This window comes from Nipponia nippon, unplaced genomic scaffold, assembly GCF_047370975.1.
Source record: "Nipponia nippon isolate SJK-2023a ecotype South Korea unplaced genomic scaffold, ASM4737097v1 scaffold_24, whole genome shotgun sequence".
NCBI classification, from domain to species: Eukaryota; Metazoa; Chordata; class Aves; order Pelecaniformes; family Threskiornithidae; genus Nipponia; species Nipponia nippon.
In genome coordinates this window covers 7,181,772-7,202,097 of record NW_028262341.1, presented here as the reverse complement: position 1 = coordinate 7,202,097, position 20,326 = coordinate 7,181,772, and the positions used below count along the sequence as shown (strand labels likewise).

Genomic DNA, 20,326 nt, shown 5'->3' with positions numbered 1-20,326 from the left:
CTGCATTCTCAACAATGTGATTAGAACATGCAACCTTTTTAAATATTTTAAAAGCCTGAAATCTGAAATTGACTCAAACTCTAAATTTTTTTGGCAAAGCTTTTGAATATTATTCATGTTAGCTTACAGACTTTGGTCAGCAAAATATTGCACTTAATTTATGTTCATTAGATCTGGAATGACAACTGATTTAATTTTCATTAAATCTAGGTGAAGGGCTTTTTTCATATAGACATTGTTCGTAATTATCACAAGGGATAAATTAGATGTAACAACATGGCAGGACATCATCTCCCGATGGCAAAGACATGTTCCTTAGCGTGATGCACGTACCCCTCCATGAGACATCAGCTGTATGAGAAACGAGTAGCCGGACCCGTTCCTGGGGGGTACCTGAATAAATGAAGTGGAGGATGTCTGGCAGACAAGAGCAGAAGACGGAGTCCTTCACCACCACCCTCACCGGTGGGACACAGGGTGGGACGCCACGGCGGGCCAGGGGGAAGGCCGCCCCCACCTCCACTGCGAAGAGGCTCTGTGCCATCCGCACGATGGAGGCGTCACGGATGTCGGCAGGGCTCTTCACCTCAAAAAGCAGCATGAAGAGGTGGCTGACGGAGCAGAGGATGATCTTGTGAGCCTCCACTACTGTGCTGAGGTCTTCGGGATAAAACGCCACATCCGCACACTGGCAGCAGCAAAGCAGGTTGTGCAGGTCTGCGTCATAATGCGAGGCTTCGCCCTTTAAGATGGGCATTTTTTCTGCGAAACAAAACGAGTCAGGCTGTACAGGCAAGTATTAACCACAGGACAACTCTGTTTCCAGAGACCTGATCAAATGAAGGACAATTTTTAAAAGAAGTATTCAATAAGAAAATGTCTCATATGCCATTTGAATATGTTTAGTAAAATACTCTAAAAATGGAGATAATTAGTACAATAAAATAAAAAATGTAAGAAATACTTAGTTTAGTAAAAAGTGTCCATCTTTTAAGGAAACCTCTTTATGCACTTAAGTTTGAAAGAAACCTTGCCTGTGAATGCCAAATGTAAGGGATCTGAGTGAATTTCTAGTACATGTGAGAAGAGACAAATACATATTTAGAGGAAATTAATTGTCAGTAATTATTTCACTGAATAAATGCATCAGATGCTCAGAAATCATGTGCAAGAAATCACATGCGTGGGCATATACCTCTCCCTTGTTTCATTTGCAGCAAATAAAAATATTACTTGAATATACTGTAGAATAATAAAGCATGATGTAATGACTTTCTTTTATAATTTGTCTGTAAAGCTTTCATGTAAAGCTTTATTAATTCATGTTTGCATTATTTCATCAAGTGGACCAGAAAACCACTCTTATTATTTTTGTCTAAAATAAATTAGAAGTCCATTGCAATCTTGCATATTGCTATACGATTCTCCCCAAATTAAACCATCACTAAAAGATGATGCAACTAGATCAACACAACCAGAAGAGCTGACGATACATACCACAGCTCACAGTAATGATTACAAAAAGTTAATTGCACAAAGAACATGACACACATAACAAATGATACTAGAGATCAGACATCAGTGAGCACCTGGCTGTTCAAGCTGAGGTGGTTGAACTCGATGGCACTTCTGCGTCTTTTTCCTCTTCTTCATTTTTTCAGATGACTTCTGATTCAAACTTTGGATCACAAAATACTCCAGCTAAAACACAAGATGTATTTTTAAAAAATCCTAGTTATTTAAGAACAACCTAGACATCCAACTAAGGAGCACAAGTAGGTGCTGTGTGAGGACTGAGGCTACTGACACTATGAACAGTCATCGAGGTCATTGAGTCCCAATACTCCTCTACCACCAGAAGGTACCAAATGTAGTTGGAATTACAACAATTTAAAAGGCTATTTATTCAAATGATAATGGTTAATTCTCTTGTATTTAATCTTCCCAGAAATGACAGGCACAAAGATATTCAATTTACCAACTTCCGTAGATGCTAATTACAGTATTACAAAGAAGAATACACTTGATGGATAACAATCAGGAGAAAGTGATGGAAATAACAAAACCATATACGAGCTCTTCAGCTTGCAACTAATCACCACCACCATGCAATGCTGCTGTGTCCTTTGAAACAGTCACATTACAGGGTGATCTTTGTGGGCAAGGTTTGTTTCACTGGGACAGACTAGAAGTGTCATCACTGCAATAAAAATGTACCTGAGGGGAAATGGTTCCTTTTACAGGAATGAAGAGGCACAAAGGGTGGTTCAGCTTGAGTTAATGCACATCTTAAACACTTTCATCATCCAGGGTATTATTGTAGCACATATAGCGCTTTCTAAAAACTAGAAAAATACTCTGACTGAACCAGATGTTGAGTGGATTCCTTGTTTTTAATTGGGAATGAATGGATCCAATAAAAATCGCCTAACTGTTGTGCCAGATATTCCAAGTTACTATCAAATCCCATGGAAACACACTGTACTTATACACCAGGGACAACAACAGTACAAACCACGTGAAATTACTGTGCCAAAAGAACTGCATTTTTTTGTTCAAGCCCAAATGCCACTGAGAAAGTAACCAAAAGGTTCAAAAAAAGGCTGAGCTTAAAACACCTCGTAAAACTGAAAATTAAATATCAGTGTGAAATAATTTTATGGAGAAGACAAATACATCTGAATGACTGTATTTAGAAACTGCTCCCTGTCTTCAGGAGAGTGGAAAAAGAAGCAGCTCATTAGAGGTGTGACATTTTAACAAGTCTCTCAGCTTCTGCCTCACTCAGCTTCGCTGCATCTGACCCCAGGCTCTGCTCAGGTTTGCAAGCTGCGTCACGACTGCAAACTGAGTGACCACAAGAATATGCTGAAAAATCAGGCCATTCAACAATCTTACCTGTCTCACTTTACAAGTACAACAGCCATGAGAGTTTGAGCAATTAAAATAAAAAATATCAGGATATTATGGAATAATTCAGGTTGGAAGGGGTCTGTGGGGGTCACCCGCTCAGGGAATCTGCTCAAAGCAGGACTTGTCTTGAAAGTCGGATGGGGTTGTCGAGTGCCTTGTTCAGCTGAGTTTTGATTATACCATCCCAGGAAGAGAAAAGGACAGGAATAGGACAGGAAAAAATTATTGCAATGTGTAGTATGGCTTTCCTAAACCTTCCTAGAAGGCAGTTAAAACCAGAGCAACCTCAGTACTGCCAATTCAGCTAACATCATAGAATCACAGAACGGTATGGGTTGGAAGGGACCTTAAAGATCGTCCAGTTCCAACCCCCATGCAATAAGCAGGGACATCTTCAAGTAGATCAGGTTGCTCAAAGCCCCACCCAGCCTGACCTTGAATGTGTCCAGGGATGGGGCACCTACCACCTCTCTGGGCAACGTGTTCTAGTGTTTCACCACCCTCATCGTAAAAAATTTCTTCCTTATACCTAGTCTAAATCTAGCATCAGTGGGAACTCGCCCTCGGTGGGAGGGCTCATGGTCTGCCTCTGCTTGCTCTGAGAAGCCCTGACATGGGCCATGCACCTTCCATGTGCGCCACCCTGCTTTCAGCCCAGGGCTTTCTCACTCACCACTCCTCCAAAGTATTTCTGTATGTAGAAGTCATTAAGAGTGTGCAGTTCGAGGTAAGTAGCTCCTAGTTCCTTGGCCAGCTGCACTCCCTCGGAGGTGGTGACACAGCTTCTCCTGTCTGAAGTGCACAGGGGGCAGGTGCAAGGCACTCCTGGGGTAAAAAGTCATGCAAAGAAGACATTTTTGTCAAACAATCCAGAATACTTACCTTCCTAAATAATCACAAAGATGTATTATTTAGAAAAAAAAAAAAAAAAAAAAAAAAAGGGAAATGGAAACATAGTCATTTTATAGTGAGAAATCGATAATTACTGAAAAAAAATGAACTTCTTATTAATCAGTTCAAAATATTAGCTGATATACAAAGCTCAGCTTACATTACATCAGCATTATTTTACATTAGGTTTTGTTAAGGCAGAAAAGTCATGCAGGACTTCCAGAAGTCAGGTTTGGCTTAGGGCCTCAGTGTCCTTATATGCACAGGTGTTGTACTAGCCTGCAGGTGTTACCATTCGTTAATGTCACCCTTAAAGTTGTTTAATTACTGTGGCCTGTCTGTGCAGGAAGCATGCCCAGTAACAGAAGGGAAAAATTTCCACTGCAGTCCCAGCTGTTACGGGCATGTACGTACTGCGGAATATGATTTCATTACACATATTTTACATAATTTTTTTTAAGCCAAAATAGGTATTATTGAAGATTATGCCAGTTAACTGATAGAAATCTGTTAGCCACCATGGCTCAACTTCACTTAATGCCGGTAAGAACTTGCCAGCCATGAATGCGCTTTCAAATGTGCCGTGCATGGTCTATATTAATTTCCTCTGCTCAGACCTATGGATAACATGTAATAACACAGCCTTTTTTTATTTCTTTTGGCAGCACCATTTGCTACTACAGAGGATTAAGATCTTAGTAATTTGTATGAGCAAACTGCTGTGTTCACACATACCTCCTAGAAACAAAAGGGCTCTGTGTCTGCACAGCAGTCTGCTCCGGCAGGTCCCTAAGCAAAACTGCGACTGGAGAGCCTGACTTCTCCCACGGTCACATTATTTAGGAAGGAAGACAAAAAAAAAAGAGTGGAGAAGGAAAATGCCAGTGGTGGAGTCACTCAGATTGGTGGTACCATGTGCTTAAAAAGTGCAAGAAAAGGTGCTGGGGAAGACAAACATTAGTTTAGCAAGACCTTGCCTTTAGAATGGCAGATTTATTATCCCTGCATAAATCAGAGCATAAAAACATTTGATCATTATCACTGAATTACTAAAGGGAAGAAAATAAAGATTTAATTGTTACAGAGTTCTTTAAGAGTACTTTCTCAATCACTGAGCAAAAAGATACATAAGTAGACCCTGGCAAAACGGATCATTATGTCCACAGAAGACACGCTTCATATAGCTTAATATTTCTTTGTACATTATGAAATAAATGCCTACATCTACATCCATCGCGTCCCTTACTCATAGCAGGAGGGATGCTCAGAAACACTTGTTTTAGTCAAACTCGCAAAATAAAAGACAACTCGCAGGCTCAAGTTTTGCATTCATTGCTTTAGGGGAAAAAAAAAAAAAAAAAGAAAAATCAGGCCCCACGACTAAAAAGACCATATGAAAACCAACAAAAGCACAATGCAAAACATTTGGAAATACAGAATAAAGTTTTTATGTTTGTTCTATCAATATCTGTGGTATTCTTTCTGAACTTTATTTCCCTGATGTAAACAGACAGAAGTTACTAATGCCTACCCAAACCATGAATGTGTTCTCACCAGCATTGCCCTCGTTGGCTACTGGACACTTGGTAAGTCTACATGGTCCTTCCACAGCCAAGCAACTTTGATTTTCATATTGATTAGACAGCAACAACAACAACTTTGTGCTAGCTAAATATTCAGTGTAAAATTGATTTGCATTGTGCTCATAGCAGACTACTCATCAGCCTGGACACGGCATTGTGCGAACTTATAAAGCTATACCATAGCTATACCAAGGCTATACCATAGCTACTCTGCTGTGACAGGTCAGCTCTGTTGATGCAGCAGCATATGGCACTGTGTGGTACACAAAAAGCTGGTATATCCGTTCATCCAGCGACATCCTAGATAATTTTGAGGCTTTTCCCACCCCATCTCCAGTGGTTGCAAGCTGATGGACTTAGTTTTAATTTTATACACTAGAGATATTTTATATCTGAGATATGACCAGAGATAACCCATAACCATAGGATTCATCTCATACACTCAAAGGTACACTGCTTATTCTGAAGCACTAGATTTAAGCCCCAAGTGTGATGGCTCCACAAGAAGAGTCATTGCAGAGGTCAAAGCAGGATAGGATGCCTTTCATTGCCAGCGTTAATTAAGCATAATGTTCTTGCCAATACACCAGTCTACAGAACCATAATACATGTACATATTACTGTCATCCTGACAGACTAATTGTTTCTGTTAACAACTTGGAAAAACAATCAGCTTCTACTGAAATTACAGCATCTCTAACTTCCAAGTGAGATTTTAACTATTACTACAGGAGACTGAATACATACCATTTTTTCTTGCACCAATAGCAGAAATTATTACTGGAACTGAACAGTGGTTTAATGCTTTTTTTATCATTGGAACATAACTGTCCTTTAGTTCTTGAAATGAAGTCTTGTCATTGACAGAGTATTTAATCACAATAATATCAGCTCCTCCAATGAGACTGCGAGAGGTGTACCAGTCACTGTCAAATATATCCTAAACAGAAAAAAAAACGATCAAGAATTGCCGGTCTATAAAGGAAAAGGTGAACTATTCAACTGTCTTAATGCAAAAGCTTAGAAAAGTATTTTTAACTGACAACTTAATCTCTTATTTGAAGACGTGAAACAAAGAGCAGAATTCATGCTTTGTAATTTGCTTGTTTGGAGAACAAGTTGTTCATTACAATAAACAATAAATCTCTTTTATTATTTTATTATTTATAAATCTATTTTATTATTTTATTATTATTAAATTATTTTATTTAGAATTCAGGAATTCTTCAGGAAGAAGAAAAAAGGGTTTATCTAGGAATACACTTTGCAGGAAGAAACTTTACTAGTTTAATTACTTAACTTTCAAATGTTTTTATTAACAAAATAAAAGCAGCTTCAGTGTTGGAGGTTTATAGCAATTCATACAAAACCATTATTTATCACAACATTTTAGGGAAAAGTTTACACAGAACTATGCTCTGGTCCCTATGAACCTTTAAATACAAGTTTCAACAGCTGGGTGTGATTCTTATCTGCTTCACAAAAGCTTCCATGTAGCTTCAACAAGTGTTAATGTCTTCAGGATAAGGACTTCAATCACATAACTAAACTTTCTTTTTTGACTTCACATTCAATTTGTCATTGTTCTGTGCTTCAAGTCTAACACTAACACTCTAAAATTATTTTATATCCTGTTAATTTACAACTGTGCTGTTACCACATGTAATATACAGTTATTACTTGTATATTTTTCACAAGAACTATAATTTCTCAATTTCTGCTTTACCTAAAGGTAGCTCATAAATACCAAAGAAAGCCATGGCTTTGCACATATACCCAATTGAAAATTCTTGACAGAAATCTGGAACTAGTCCACAGAACTGAAAATCAGCTCAAAAAACTAAAAAACTATGACCTTTTGGAACAGAGAGATCTTATTGTGGTCTTTCAGTACTTAAAGAGGGCTTATAAGAAAGATGGAGAGAGACTTTTTACGAGGGCCTGTAGCAACAGGAGAAGGGGCAACGGATTTAAACTGAAAGAAGGTAGGTTTAGATTGGATATGAGGAAGACATTTTTTTTATGAGGGTGGTGAGACATTGGAACAGGTTGCCCAGAGAGGTTGTGGATGTCCCATCCTTGGAAGTGTTCAAGGTCTGGTTGGATGGGGCTTTGAGGAACTTAATCTAATTAATGATGTCTCTGTGCATGACAGGGTTTTGGACTATATGGCCTTTGAAGATCCCTTCCAACCCAAACCATTCTGTGATTCTATAAGTCCTGTACAATATGAGGCAAAGCTAGAGGACTTGGGATCTTAGGGGGAAAATGCAAACAAGCAATGATGAAGTAAAGAAGATGTGGAAGAGAGGAGCAAATAAGCACAGAAGTGACAAAAGGGACCCAAAGTTTGGGTTGGGTGTGGTCAATATGATTTTTGAAGAACAGGTCACAGAAATAAGAACATTACAGATGGGAACCAGAGAAATATATACAAGATTATTAATACCAACAAGTGGCTTGCACTATCAATATAATTACTTTTGTTCATTTCCAAACAGTTTCAAAGCTGTGGTGAAGTAGAATCATAGAATGCTTTGGGATGGAAGGGACCTTTAAAGGTCATCTAGTCCAACCCCCTGCAATTGCCAGGGACATCTACAACTAGATCAGGTTGCTCAGAGCCCCATCCAGCCTGACCTTGAATGTTTCCAACGATGGGGCATCTACCACCTCTCTGGGCAACCCGTTCCAGTGTTTCACTACCCTCATTGTAAAAAATTTCTTCCTTATATCTAGTCTGAATCTACCCTCTTTTAGTTTAAAACCATTACCCCTTGTCCTATCACAACAGGCCCTGCTAAAAAGTCTGTCCTCATCTTTCTTATAAGCCCCCTTTAAGTATTGAAAGGCTGCAGTCAGGTCTCCCCACAGCTTTCTCTTCTCCAGGCTGAACAACCCCAGCTCTCTCAGCCTTTCCTCATAGCAGAGGTGCTCCATCCCTCTGATCATTTCTGTAGCCTCCTCTGGCCCCACTCCAACAGGTCCATGTCCTTCCTGTGCTGAGGACCCCAGAGCTGGACGCAGGGCTCCAGGTGGGGTCTCACCAGAGCAGAGCAGAGGGGCAGAATCCCCTCCCTTGACCTGCTGGCCTCGCTGCTTTGGATGCAGCCCAGGGTACGGTTGGCTTTCTGGGCTGTGAGAACACATTGCTGGCTCATGTCCAGCTTTTCGTCTATCAACTACCCCCAAGTCCTTCTCCTCAGGGCTGCTCTCAATGCCTTCATCCCCCAGCCTGTATTGATACTGGGGGCTGCCCCGACCCAGGTGCAGGACCTTGCACTTGGCCTTGTTGAACCTCATGAGGTTCACACAGGCCCACCTCTCCAGCCTGTCTAGGTCCCTCTGGATGGCATCCCATCCCTCAGGCATGTCATAGCTGCAATGCTCTTAAGTACAAGAGGTAGCATGAACTTGATGGAAATGTATCAGTCGGCAAATGTTTGCCTAGACTGTCAGTACACATCGTACCCAATTTAAGTCTTGTCTTTACAAAGAAGTAAGTCAGGAAATAAACCTAAAATATAATATGTATTCCTATTAATTTCTTTAACAGATGTTCTTATTCTGTAATAAGAAAACCACAGAAAATTAACAAATTATCAAGAATAGATATTCAATGATTCACCATGTTCACAAGAGCTTTAAGAGCACTGCTCTTGGTGTTTGTTTTTTCAGTCGACGTAGTTAGAGACTATTATAATCTCAGGCTAAGCAAAATCTCCCCCAGCATTTAACAGAATCATTTAAGCTGTGCTAAGAATATAAAGTTAACACATAAACACAAGTTAAGCACCTGTAGCAGTAGGACTACCAGCTACAGTGCTTTGAGACAGCCAGCTAGATGGGTATTTGCAGAACCTGATCACGTAGTCAGGCAAAAATTGAGAATTTTCAAGGGACAGCTTTAATATGTTTTTGCTGATGAAGATCTCAACAGAGAATTTTTAGTAGGGTTGTATACATTTAAGATGAGAAAGGCTTAAGAGAAAAATACAATGCAAACCAATAAATAATACAGAATATTTAGTTGTTCTATGCTGGCAGACAGAAAGCATGCCTGTTCCTTTCAATTTCCTTCTATCTGCCTGTCTTCAAGCTCAGCCCTGGTTTGCACATGCCCATCTCTGTGAGCTCGGTGATAACCAGCAGTATCAGCACTGAGGTCTAGAGCAGAGATGTACAAATACACAAGAATTCGGCCACAAGTTTAAGCATTAATAATAAAAAATATTTATGGAAACTTCTTACAGAATGTAATACGTATTTTTTACATGTTGTGATATGTTTGTATATGGTTTGTAGCTCCCTGCATTTTAGAACGAAGCTAAATGTCTGATGCATTATGACATCATTTCACGTTACAAAACAGAAAGATTTTGGGAACATTTTGGTGAATGTGAACACAGCCATGCCCAAGGAAAAAAAACAACTCTGACTCTTGCCCTTAGCTTCAGCATAAACCTAGTCCTGACCTATGGCAGAGGACAGGTCTCCTAGATACCAAAGTGCACCGAGTTGTGGCTCCATCCTGACACTAGCCCCACCACCAGCAGAGGACAGGACACCAGATATCTGATACACACCCAGATACGCACTCTGCTCTGGTGCCATCCCTCATCCTGGCTCTCCAAGAAGAGCATTGTCCAGTAAAACACCAGCCTGGAAGACCCTGCATGCCCTAACCCCAACCAGTGGCAGCTCTAATGCTCTTCTCATTGATGGGAATCTCCACGGAGTACATTGAAATAGACTTGTGTTTGTCTGCATGTGCACGCTCATGCATATAACACAACAGCAGCTTAAGAGCTCAATATGATATAGCAATAAAATACAGATTTTCTTTTTTCTAATGAAAATAATACCAATAAGAAAAGTAGTTTTGTTTGGGAAAACAAGACAAGAACAGAAAGAAAATATGGCCATTACCTTACCCTTTTTGTGCTTAGCCCAACTTGCCATATTTCCATCTCTGCAGGTGTGAGGAAACCTAGCAAAATCCTTACTGAAAACAGCCACACAGGTGTGCAAATGCACCTGTTTGTTTAACTATTAGCGGAAAGAAATCCTATGGAGAGGTGGTGCAGACTGTAACAGCTTCCCAAGTGTGTGTGGCTGCACATTGCAGCAGGTTTGTGGAGCTCTGTGCTTTCCGCCACTGCCCTGTGCCAGCACTGTGTGTCTCTGTTAATCCTATCAAGATGGACTTTACCAAAGCTTGTGAAGTTCTGGTGTGGAAGGACCCCACTTTCCCAAGGCAAGAGCCAGCCAGGGGTACATCAAGAAGTGAAAAACACAGAATGCACCAACAAATGTCTCACAACACCCGATTCCTGTTACTATTCTGCAGTTTCCCTGTGCCCTGACATATTTAACACCCCCGAAAGCCCATTCTTTAAGATGGTTGTTACACTTAAAAACACAGGAGAAAGACATGTTCCCAGAGGTCTTATTGCAATTATTTTCATTTTGTATCAGCATAGCATAGGCTGCTCTGTGCTGGGAAAATCCTCCCAAACATCTCTGACAACGAAGGGTTATTTGCCCCAGGCATCACTGAGAAAAGCATCTGGAGCCTTAGCCAGGTTAAGCTAGTTACATTGATTATCACTTTTAGGGAAACTTTCATGCAAAAATGGCAGAGGGAATTTCTTCAGATGATGAACAGACATTCAGATTCAGGAATAACCTTAATTCCAGGCTCCAGCTATGAAATTTATGTAGCGGCTGTTCCTCATCATGCTTCCTGCCCTTGGCACAGTCCATTTCCCAAGACAGCCATTGACAAAAGGAAAAAGTAACTGCATAGCTCAGGTTATTATAATATGACCTTATTAATTATAATTATACTCCTGTTGCTATTCCTCTCAGGACTTATTAGAGAAAAGCTTCATTCTTTCCTTGCATGTCTCTATTATACACATCTCACAATATATTCTTGCCATTACTAAGTCATACTTCTCAAGCATTAATGTTGAAAATAAAGCCTTCAGAGGCAATAAAGACGCGATTTTCCTACACAATCACATGACCCCTCAAGAGGACAATACTTGCTTTGTTAAAAATAATTTATGAATGCCTTTATGGAATGGCAGTGAAATCCACTGTGCCCCTGCAACGCCCACACTCCTAAAAGCTGCTCGTAAATGTCCCCATGTCCACCTAGCCCAGCCCTTGATCTGGGGCAGCAACAACAGCAAACACTCTTTGGGTGGACAAGGGAGCCCGGCCACCCCTGAGGACCGTTCTCCTGGGATTTCCCCGGGATCCAAGAGGGCTGCACTGGGAATATTGGAAAGTTCATCTCTCTCTAGCAGCCATTTACAGACCCATTCTCCATTCACAGAGCCTTCTTTCCAGTGATACTTTCCACACCATATACCAGAGCCTTCCCCATTTCTTCAAGGTTTCTCTGCAATTTCTGATCAGTCAGGTCCACAGCAGAACAAATTTTGTGGATGTACTCTCCATAACTTATTAGTCCCCTGAATTTACTCGGCTAAGTAAGCTGCAGCATAGAAGGAAGTATCTTCTTCAGAAATCAAAGGAATTCAGACCACAACCCTGGAATGCCACTTTTGTTTTTCACTTGAGGCTTTCCAAAACACCTTTAACTGGTTGAACTGACCCCCCCCCAACAAAATAATGAAGGCTAGCATTGTCCTGTGTTGCCCTCTCATAAAGTAATTTAATAACATTTGTAAAAAGCAAAAATAAAGAACACGGTAGGGAAAATATTTCACCAGGATACCACTACTTGCTGTAAACTGCCAACTTCGGACAGCCAAGCTTAAAAATGAGAAAGGATGACACACTAAAAAATCAAATGTTGCAAGCTTTCATTTTGTACTGAAGCAGTAGTTTGACTTGATTCCTAAAAATAATAAATAAAATTATAAAGTGGATCAGATTCCTTTACCTTCAGACATGTTAAGGGCCAGACAGCCTAGCCAGCACAAGGAGCACAAGGATGCTGATGCAGGGAAAAAGTGAGAAAACTATGCCATGGATGATAACATAGATATAAGAAAGCTCACAGGATTCAAGGAACAACTACTGTTGGTGAAGTAAAAAAAGCAGACAGAAAAATGTGAAAAGACTCAGGGAAAGAGATTGTTGAAAGAGAGAATTTAAAAAAAAAGTTCACAGAACACTTCTTCAAAATTCACAGTTAATATATTTGAGCACTGGTGAGCTCCATGGAGGTCTGCAGCTCTGCGCAAGCCTCTGAGCAGGCACTGGCAAGCCTCCAGAGCAGGTACAAACACAGCACAGCATCCATCCCTCTCCAAGTGCCAAACCCAGCACAAGGCACTCTCCAAAATCCAGCTGCTCTGTTTTCTGCTTTTGTAATATTTCTGCTACTGGGAACATGATAATGTCAGTGATTCTCTAGAAACTGGGCAGTTTTTATATACCAGGGGAAAACAAAAAATTTCTGGAGTTATTGTTCCCTGGGGGAAAAAAAAAAACCAAAACAAAGACAACCAAAAAAACCCAAAACCAAAACATAAAAAAACCCAACAGGTGGCTCACAGAGGAAAAAAATTAAAAAGGACAGCAAGACCCCCAGCCCAGGACTGAAACACTCTCGTATCCTTATAGTACTGCTCCAAACAAGACAGCAAAGAACAACAGAGGTAACACAGCTAGGGTACACTCATAGTAAAGTTTTCATTCTGCCATTTCTTTTCCAGCATCATAATTAAATTAATCAAAATATGAATCATAGCTCCTATGCCATGCTTCATTCTGAAGTTGAGGAAGATTCACTTGCCATCAGATATTACGAATTTTGCCTGCACTACTTCTGCAGTTTTTACTTGTACATATGCAGAAGCATAACAAAATTCAGTATGAAGTGGCTGAAGTTGAAAATTACATGCAAGCCAATAAAATGGCAACTTGGTTCCCATGACTGTCAAATCTGATATAAAGTGCTAAATAAAGCAACCTTTTCCAAAGCAAATCTTAAAATTAATCTTGCAAATTACTCCTTGTAAGTTACTAGCTCCCATACTGAACCGCCCAAAAATTAGAAAAACTGGGACATGCTAGTTCAACATGCTTTATGAGAGCAAAACTCAAGCATGCATTAGGAACTGATCAGCTATTGAAATAACAATATTCAGCATGGATGTTAACAGACATATACATTTTCCCTAGTTCTTTATATTTCTTCTCATCCTGGGTCTGCATTTTTTATCAAAAGGTTTTCCAGCCACGTGAATCACAAGGATGTTGGCGCACTTGTGTATCTGTCCCCTGCATGTGGGAGATATCAGCAAGCAGCTTTGCAAACGTAACTCAGGACACGGCAGGCCATAGTGATATACCCAGCGACTGACAGACAGATCAACACGGTTTTGGAAACGGTGTCATTTTGCTCCCAGATTTTGAAAAGTCTGCTCCACCACCATCTCAACAACCCCATGTCATCTGCGTTAATGAGACTATCCTTCCCAAAGACAGCACTTCCATCCTGCACCCTGCAACTGCCACAGGGAAGAGAGCTTCTCACAACATGCTTCCGCTGTTTTGCATGTTGGCAAACATGAATTTATCCTTGTAATTTTCTAAGCCAAGCAATGCCAAAGAACATAGTACCCACACAGGCAGTTAAAATATCTATGGAGCCACTGTGTGAAAACAGCAGTCCCATGGCAGGTTGGAAACACCTTTCTCCCATGTCTGTCTGTAATATTTGATAGGCATTGCCTTGGGTAATCATGCCCAAGAAGCCTTGCTTCCTGTCTCTCCAGTTTGGCAGCCACCTTCACCAACCCTCAGCTTATAAAATACTGTGCTCTCACGACAGTGCTGCTGCTCTTTCACCAACCATGTGCCCAGCAGAACGATGCCACTATGGCATGGTCCAGACCTTTCACATTTCTCCAACCCATCAGTGCATGAGCACTTCGGCAGCTGCTGAAAAACCTTGCTGCAGCCCTTTCAAAGAGGCATACAGTACATAGTAAGATGCCCAATATCATATCATCAGGAAGAGTTCAACCAAAGACGCTTGAGCTGTTGACCCCTCCTGCAGACTCAACTCCTCAGAGTTGAGCAGCGTCCTGGCCTGCCAACACATGTGCAGCAGCAGACTGAAACATGAGCAAATGCACCCTCTACCATAACCTATCTTGCAAAAGAACCCACTCATGCACTGGGGAGCTTTACTTGGTAAACTTGCCTCCATGCTGCTTTTCCAGACTGATAGCTGTAGAGGACAAAGAGCAGTTAGCTGCCCTTGAGTTTGGAGACTCACAGCTATCAGTGAGATTTCATCTAGATCAAATACAAATCTCAGGTAAAATGCAAATCTGCCTTTGCATTATGCTCAGACGATAGAGACGGAAATAATGCAAGGGCCACCATACTACCACCTCTTTGTTTCAGTAACATGCAAAAAGAACCCTTTTCCCTGAAGAATATGATGGCAATGTCAGTTACCGTTTCAAATTGTCATATACCACTTTCCCAGGCTACCAGAGGAATAGTTCTGCAAGGACGACCGTGACGTACCAAACCTCAAGCATCCAGGCCATGGAAAACAATCCTGTTCTGCCTAGCCCTAGCAAGGAGATAGCTTCGCTCAGAACAAATAACCTCCTGCAGAGTCCAGTCCAGCTATCTGAGATGTCTTCTACTAAGCCAGTTGTTCCTCATCATTCCCAGTAATAAATCTCCTGCCTCCTTTAGCTGTGAAAGGAAAAAACAACAGGCCTCAGAAACATAATGCTGCAGACAATAACAAGCTAGCTTTTCAAGGGCAAATACGATAAGATCTTCAGAACTGAAGAACCTTGTTTTGTAGAAAAGCAAATGCAAACAGAATGCCGTAAAACACATGAACTGCAGCTTCAATCTAGGTCCTTTCTTCTGCCCTTCTCCAGCTATCCCTGCCTGCCTTCCCCACTCAGTTACCAACCTCCAATCCTCTGAAACACCCTTTGAAGTCCTACAGCCTTAATTTATATTCAGGAGCTTTTACTCATTGCTGCGCTCAAATTACTCTGGCAAACTGCATGTGCAAGTCACATGTGGCTTCAAAGATTAGAAATAGGATCCCCCAGTCCATCTGAACCGGTGTCTGTAAGTGCAGCTGACGAAAAAGCATGAGAAATAGAGAACAGAAGGACAGCTAAACTGGATCATTCTGTTTTAAGATCACAAACTTCTGACCATGTATTTCTGGAACTGTCAGGTTTCCTGCAGATTCCAAAAAAACTTTCCTTTACAGGACTGCAAAAATCAATTAAAGGATAGAATTATGGAGCTGAAACTGATTATTGTTTTAATTTCTAAAAGCTGCTAAGCTTAATTTTTTTAAGGCTACTAAGTAGTCATTAAATATGTTTTAATTTAGATTATCAGTATCATTTCTTATATAATCACTGATCTGCTCATACTCATAACTAAGTCATCTCACTTACTAACAAAAGTGCTGACAACATGGAACAGTGCCAAAATCCTTTTTATTTACCTTCAAATAAAGAAAATAATGTTAAAATGTGAGTATTCATTGTAACAGAAGTAAAATGAGTCCATATACTGCGTTTTGCAAGATATCAGATCTTACAATCTGTAATTTTTCAAAGCTGGAAAACTGACCAGCTTTTCATTTTTACAGAAAAAATATGTTTTGTTTTATTGTTGATAAGTATTTGGAGAGAGTGCTTATAATGCAGTGTCACAAAAAAGCAGTTCTTGTTTATCTTGGGATTGTCGTCAATAAAGTTTTCACTCAACAGCACAGTTGAAAATATCACCTTCCTACAGAGGAGGTGGGCAGCAGCTTGTTAATGAGAAACTTTCTGAAGCACCTTGCAGCATTTGCCTGGTTACATTTTATATGCTTTTACTATTTGCAATAATTAAAATATTAATAAAATCCCACAATAATGAAAATAATTTAAAATTAGGATATATTTTCATTTGATTAAAACCACTTACACTGTTAAGTGTGGTTAAAAAGATTGAGACAGATCTCTTACCCAGACAGGACAGTCATGTACCACCAATCTGACATTTCCACATATGCAGGCTTGATACTCGGTAAAAACTGGGGTTCCAACGTGACTGGCAGACAAGCTGCTGTCGATCTGGGAAATGAGAGCACTCCTCCTGAGATAGCTCCAGATCAGGCTCGGCTGCTGATTGTCCTCAGAAAACCCATCTCTTTCATTCCCAAAGGCTACAATATTAACCGACCTAAAATAAAAATAATAAAGACAAAGCTGTGTTAACAAAGATGAAGGGCAGGGATACGAGAGAAAAAAAAAAAACAAAAAACAAAAAACAACTTAAATCAAAACTAACATATCAATCCTTCCATATTGTCTTCCCTCCCTAGATTTTAACACCCCTCGTAATCAACAGCAAAACACATACATGATCTCAAATCCAACAGCAGGATGAGAGCAAAGCAGAAAAGAAACCTGGAAACGCTGCTTGCATTACAAATCCCCAGCTGGCTTGGCTTTTTATTTGTTGGTGTCCACGCTCAGCCTCGCTGCTGCAACCTCCGGGGCTCCTGCTGCATTCCCTCGTCTGTGGCCAGTCTGGCTAACTTAGTGCTGGCTGCTCTGGGTGATGGACTGCAGCCGCACACCAGAGCAGCAGCAGCAGCAGCTGCAGCAGCTGCAGTAACAGCAGCAGCAGCAGCAGCAGCCGCCCAGGCACTGGTGGCTGCGTTGCTCAGCGGCTGTAGGTGAACTCGAGGAGTAAGGCGAGCGGCCGGCCGCTCGGTCACGGCCATCGCATCCTGACGTCAGTCAGCAGGAGCACAGCACACGCAATGGGCAGAGCAAGCTGACGTTTCTGCAGAGCCAACACGGTGCAGCCAGGTCAGCAAAGGCAGACAAAGGCACTTGAGCAGAGCGGCGTCCAACCCTGTGTGGGAGCTGTTTGCAGGGCACGTTTCTGCTGCCACCCTGCAGAAAAAGGACCAACACCACAACACCAGGTTGCTGCCACAGCTCATCTGCACCGGAGGAGAGACCAGCATCAGGGGACCATCACAGCTGCAGGAGAGCACTGGACCAAATCCTCTGTTAAAGTATTTTTTTTAGGTAAATAGTATCTATTTTTTCAATATTAGGCTGATAATTTCTGAAATGCCCATGTAGATGTTTTAGCATTTATGTGTCGTTTAAAGCATTGTTTTCAAAAAGGACACTCTCTAATTATAATAAAATAAACACAACTACCTAGAACCAAATCTATTCTAAAATGGCATGTTATCTGTCAGATACCACTAAACACATTAGAGTAAAAAAACAGTACAAATATTTTAGGCACATTTCATGATAAACAAACACCCTCTATTATGTGAACACATGCTGCTGGTAATCCCACGGGCAAGAACTCATTCAACACAGGTCTTGATACGATTATCCACACAATAATTAACAGACCTTTGCCTGCAACAGTCCATACTATGAGAAAGGTACTACTCTACTATTGGCAAATGGGGGAGATGACAACTGATGTCACTGCCAAAGTTTTATACCAATTTTGTATTGATTGGCCAGGCCATTTTTAAAAATCATAAGCATTACTATCTGTTGTATGCTAATGAAGTCAAGTATTACTTTTAAAATTTTTATTATAAATTCTATGGGGCCTACTGAAAAAAAACCCCAAAAACTAAAACAAACATAAAACAAGTCAAAAAACCCCAGAAAATTTACTAAAATTTTTATTCCCTATGTTCTTTCATATTCCAGTTTCTTCAGCTTTTCAATCTCACTTTGCTAAGAAAACTAAAAGACAAATGACAGGGGTTTTGATTCCCCCTCCCCCCCAAAAAAAAGTTTGAATCCATGTTTCTTAGATGAGTTAAAAATTGTAGGCTATCAAAGGAAGCCACTGTGTTTTTCCCCAGATGATCCTCAGACTATGATATATCGTCCTCCACATCCAAATCCTCAGTAGTGTCCAAGCACTGGATGTACGAAGTTCATTTCATGAGAGCCAACATACTCAGAGACATCACACTCTTTCAACCATTTCTATTAATGTACTTTTTAAAGGGCACGGAACATCCCCTGGAATCCTTAAATTTGAACTTGTAGTGGTCTAGATGTTGAAAATGAGGAAACCCTTGAGAGAAAAGGTTTTTACACTAGTGAACAAAACCTGGTGTAGCTAAATACATACATATGCACACACACATATATATTTACACACACACATATATATATTACTTACAGTTACATATATAAATATATATATATACCTGCACACACATGCAGGCATGCACACACATAGAGAGATGCAACACCAGGAAAAACTGGGCTCGTAAATAAGGCAGCCCTAGTGAGAACTGATCAATTAACTCAAACTCCAATTAGCATAGCTCAGTCATTGCTGTGGACCTAGTCCCGCCCAAGGGTGCGAAGGGCAGGGGTACCAACAGAGATGGAAGGTTGCAGAAAACGCTTGTTTTCCTCTCACTCTTTCCTTGAACCACCTGGGAAACTAATTAGGACTGCAAGAAGCATTAATTCTGGCAAACTATGCAGATGGTGGATGTGGGATTCATCTCACCTGATGAACAGCACTTAAAGCTTACAGCACTAAAATACCGTACTGTTTTAGTAGCACTTCAGCAATCAGAGGATTTAAAACAATATTTGAAAAGCAAGAATTAAAATTGGATGAAAATGCTGTCTGTTCTTCTGTGAAAGTAGGTCCATAACCCCATTTTTGTCTGTATTGCTGAGGGACTGCGTAAGACATTTCAAATAAACAAACAGAAAACAGAAAAGGAAATGAGTTCACTTTTGCAGGGTAATAAACATCACGAACAGAGAAGTTGCTTGGCGCTGCTACCTCAGATGCATTCTGCAAGTTACAGGGGCACTGCAAGGGAAAGCCATAAAAGATTGTTTAACTGAGAGAAGAGGATTGCTTGACTGCTCTCTGTTTGGCAATCTGGAAGTTGAATATCCTATGATTAGCAAACATTTCAGCCAGCAGGCATTTGCCATTGCTGCTGACATACAATGATAAAACTGCAGAAAAGGGAGGTTTTGACAGGATTTAGAAAATGATGGCATAGTTGGTCTTGTGCATTTTACACTGGAACACTGTTATGTTGTTTCGAATTATTTCTTTTGAAGCTTTCCAGCAAGTATCTCAGATAAGGCAATGAAAACAAATACACAGTCTTTGCTGACAAAGGGGTAATGATATTTTCCATGGCAAGGAGATAACTGCAGCCAACTCAAGGAGGACTTTTTCCTTGTGGAAGCTGTAGCCTTATTTGCCCTGATTCACATATGACTAACTGGTCCGTATTTTCAGGACACTGGAGGGATCTAATGCACTTGGATTCAAAGTTGTTGCTAAGCCCACTTGTTAGCTGAGCCTGTGCGCTGCACAGAGGTGCTGCTGATGTTATGAGCGGCTTTAGGTGCACGAGAGACTACGTTGTTCTAGGAGAGGTAAATTTCCAGGTTTTTTTCAGAGATAAAAGGTGGCTCCAGATAACAGTAACACATTTTGGTGAACAGAGATGTTTCCTCCTAATGTTGCAAAATATAACCTGTCATAGGCATGAATTTATTGGTGCTTATCCACACCACAGAGATTGCTGCTGCAAGATCTGCCAGCCGAGACCTCCTGCATGGATAAAGCATGAGCAAACAAAATGAGTTTTTCTGTTGTTGTAGCCACCTGCCACATTCAAACTAACAAAAGCCGCCTGGGCAGGAAAGCAAGGAATGAATGGCAGGACAGAGTTAAGGACGACTAATATTTTTCATCACAACTATGCCAGAAAAATGGTGTAGGGTTGATCAGGCTTGGAAGCATGTTTGGGTTTTTTTCCCCACATGAATACTTAAGCCAAATTCACAGATGGCATAGGCACTCCCGGCCGGACGTTACTGTCCCTCCAGCCCAACAGATTTCACTGCTGACTGCTTTCC

General features: G+C 40.7%; 1 protein-coding gene across 7 annotated transcripts in view; it reads right to left on the bottom strand.

The window, feature by feature from the left end:
- Positions 1–17,231, bottom strand: part of RHOBTB3 (Rho related BTB domain containing 3) — a 35,539-nt gene extending 18,308 nt beyond the window's left edge. For 5 of the 7 annotated variants that reach the window (XM_087761435.1, XM_087761432.1, XM_087761433.1 and 2 more), the window contains exons 1-6: positions 16,782–17,231; positions 16,385–16,601; positions 6,135–6,327; positions 3,587–3,738; positions 1,590–1,701; positions 394–762 (exon numbers count right to left, since the gene is read on the bottom strand). In XM_087761435.1, the coding sequence (XP_087617561.1) occupies positions 394–762; positions 1,590–1,701; positions 3,587–3,738; positions 6,135–6,327; positions 16,385–16,601; positions 16,782–16,783 (1,045 nt within the window). In that variant the 5' untranslated portion in view covers positions 16,784–17,231. Of the gene's footprint in view, positions 1–393; positions 763–1,589; positions 1,702–3,586; positions 3,739–6,134; positions 6,328–14,912; positions 14,943–16,384; positions 16,602–16,781 lie in introns of those variants that run through there. The other 2 variants (XM_087761431.1, XM_087761436.1) reach the window with 2 other exon arrangements.
- Positions 17,232–20,326: the final 3,095 nt, after the last annotated feature.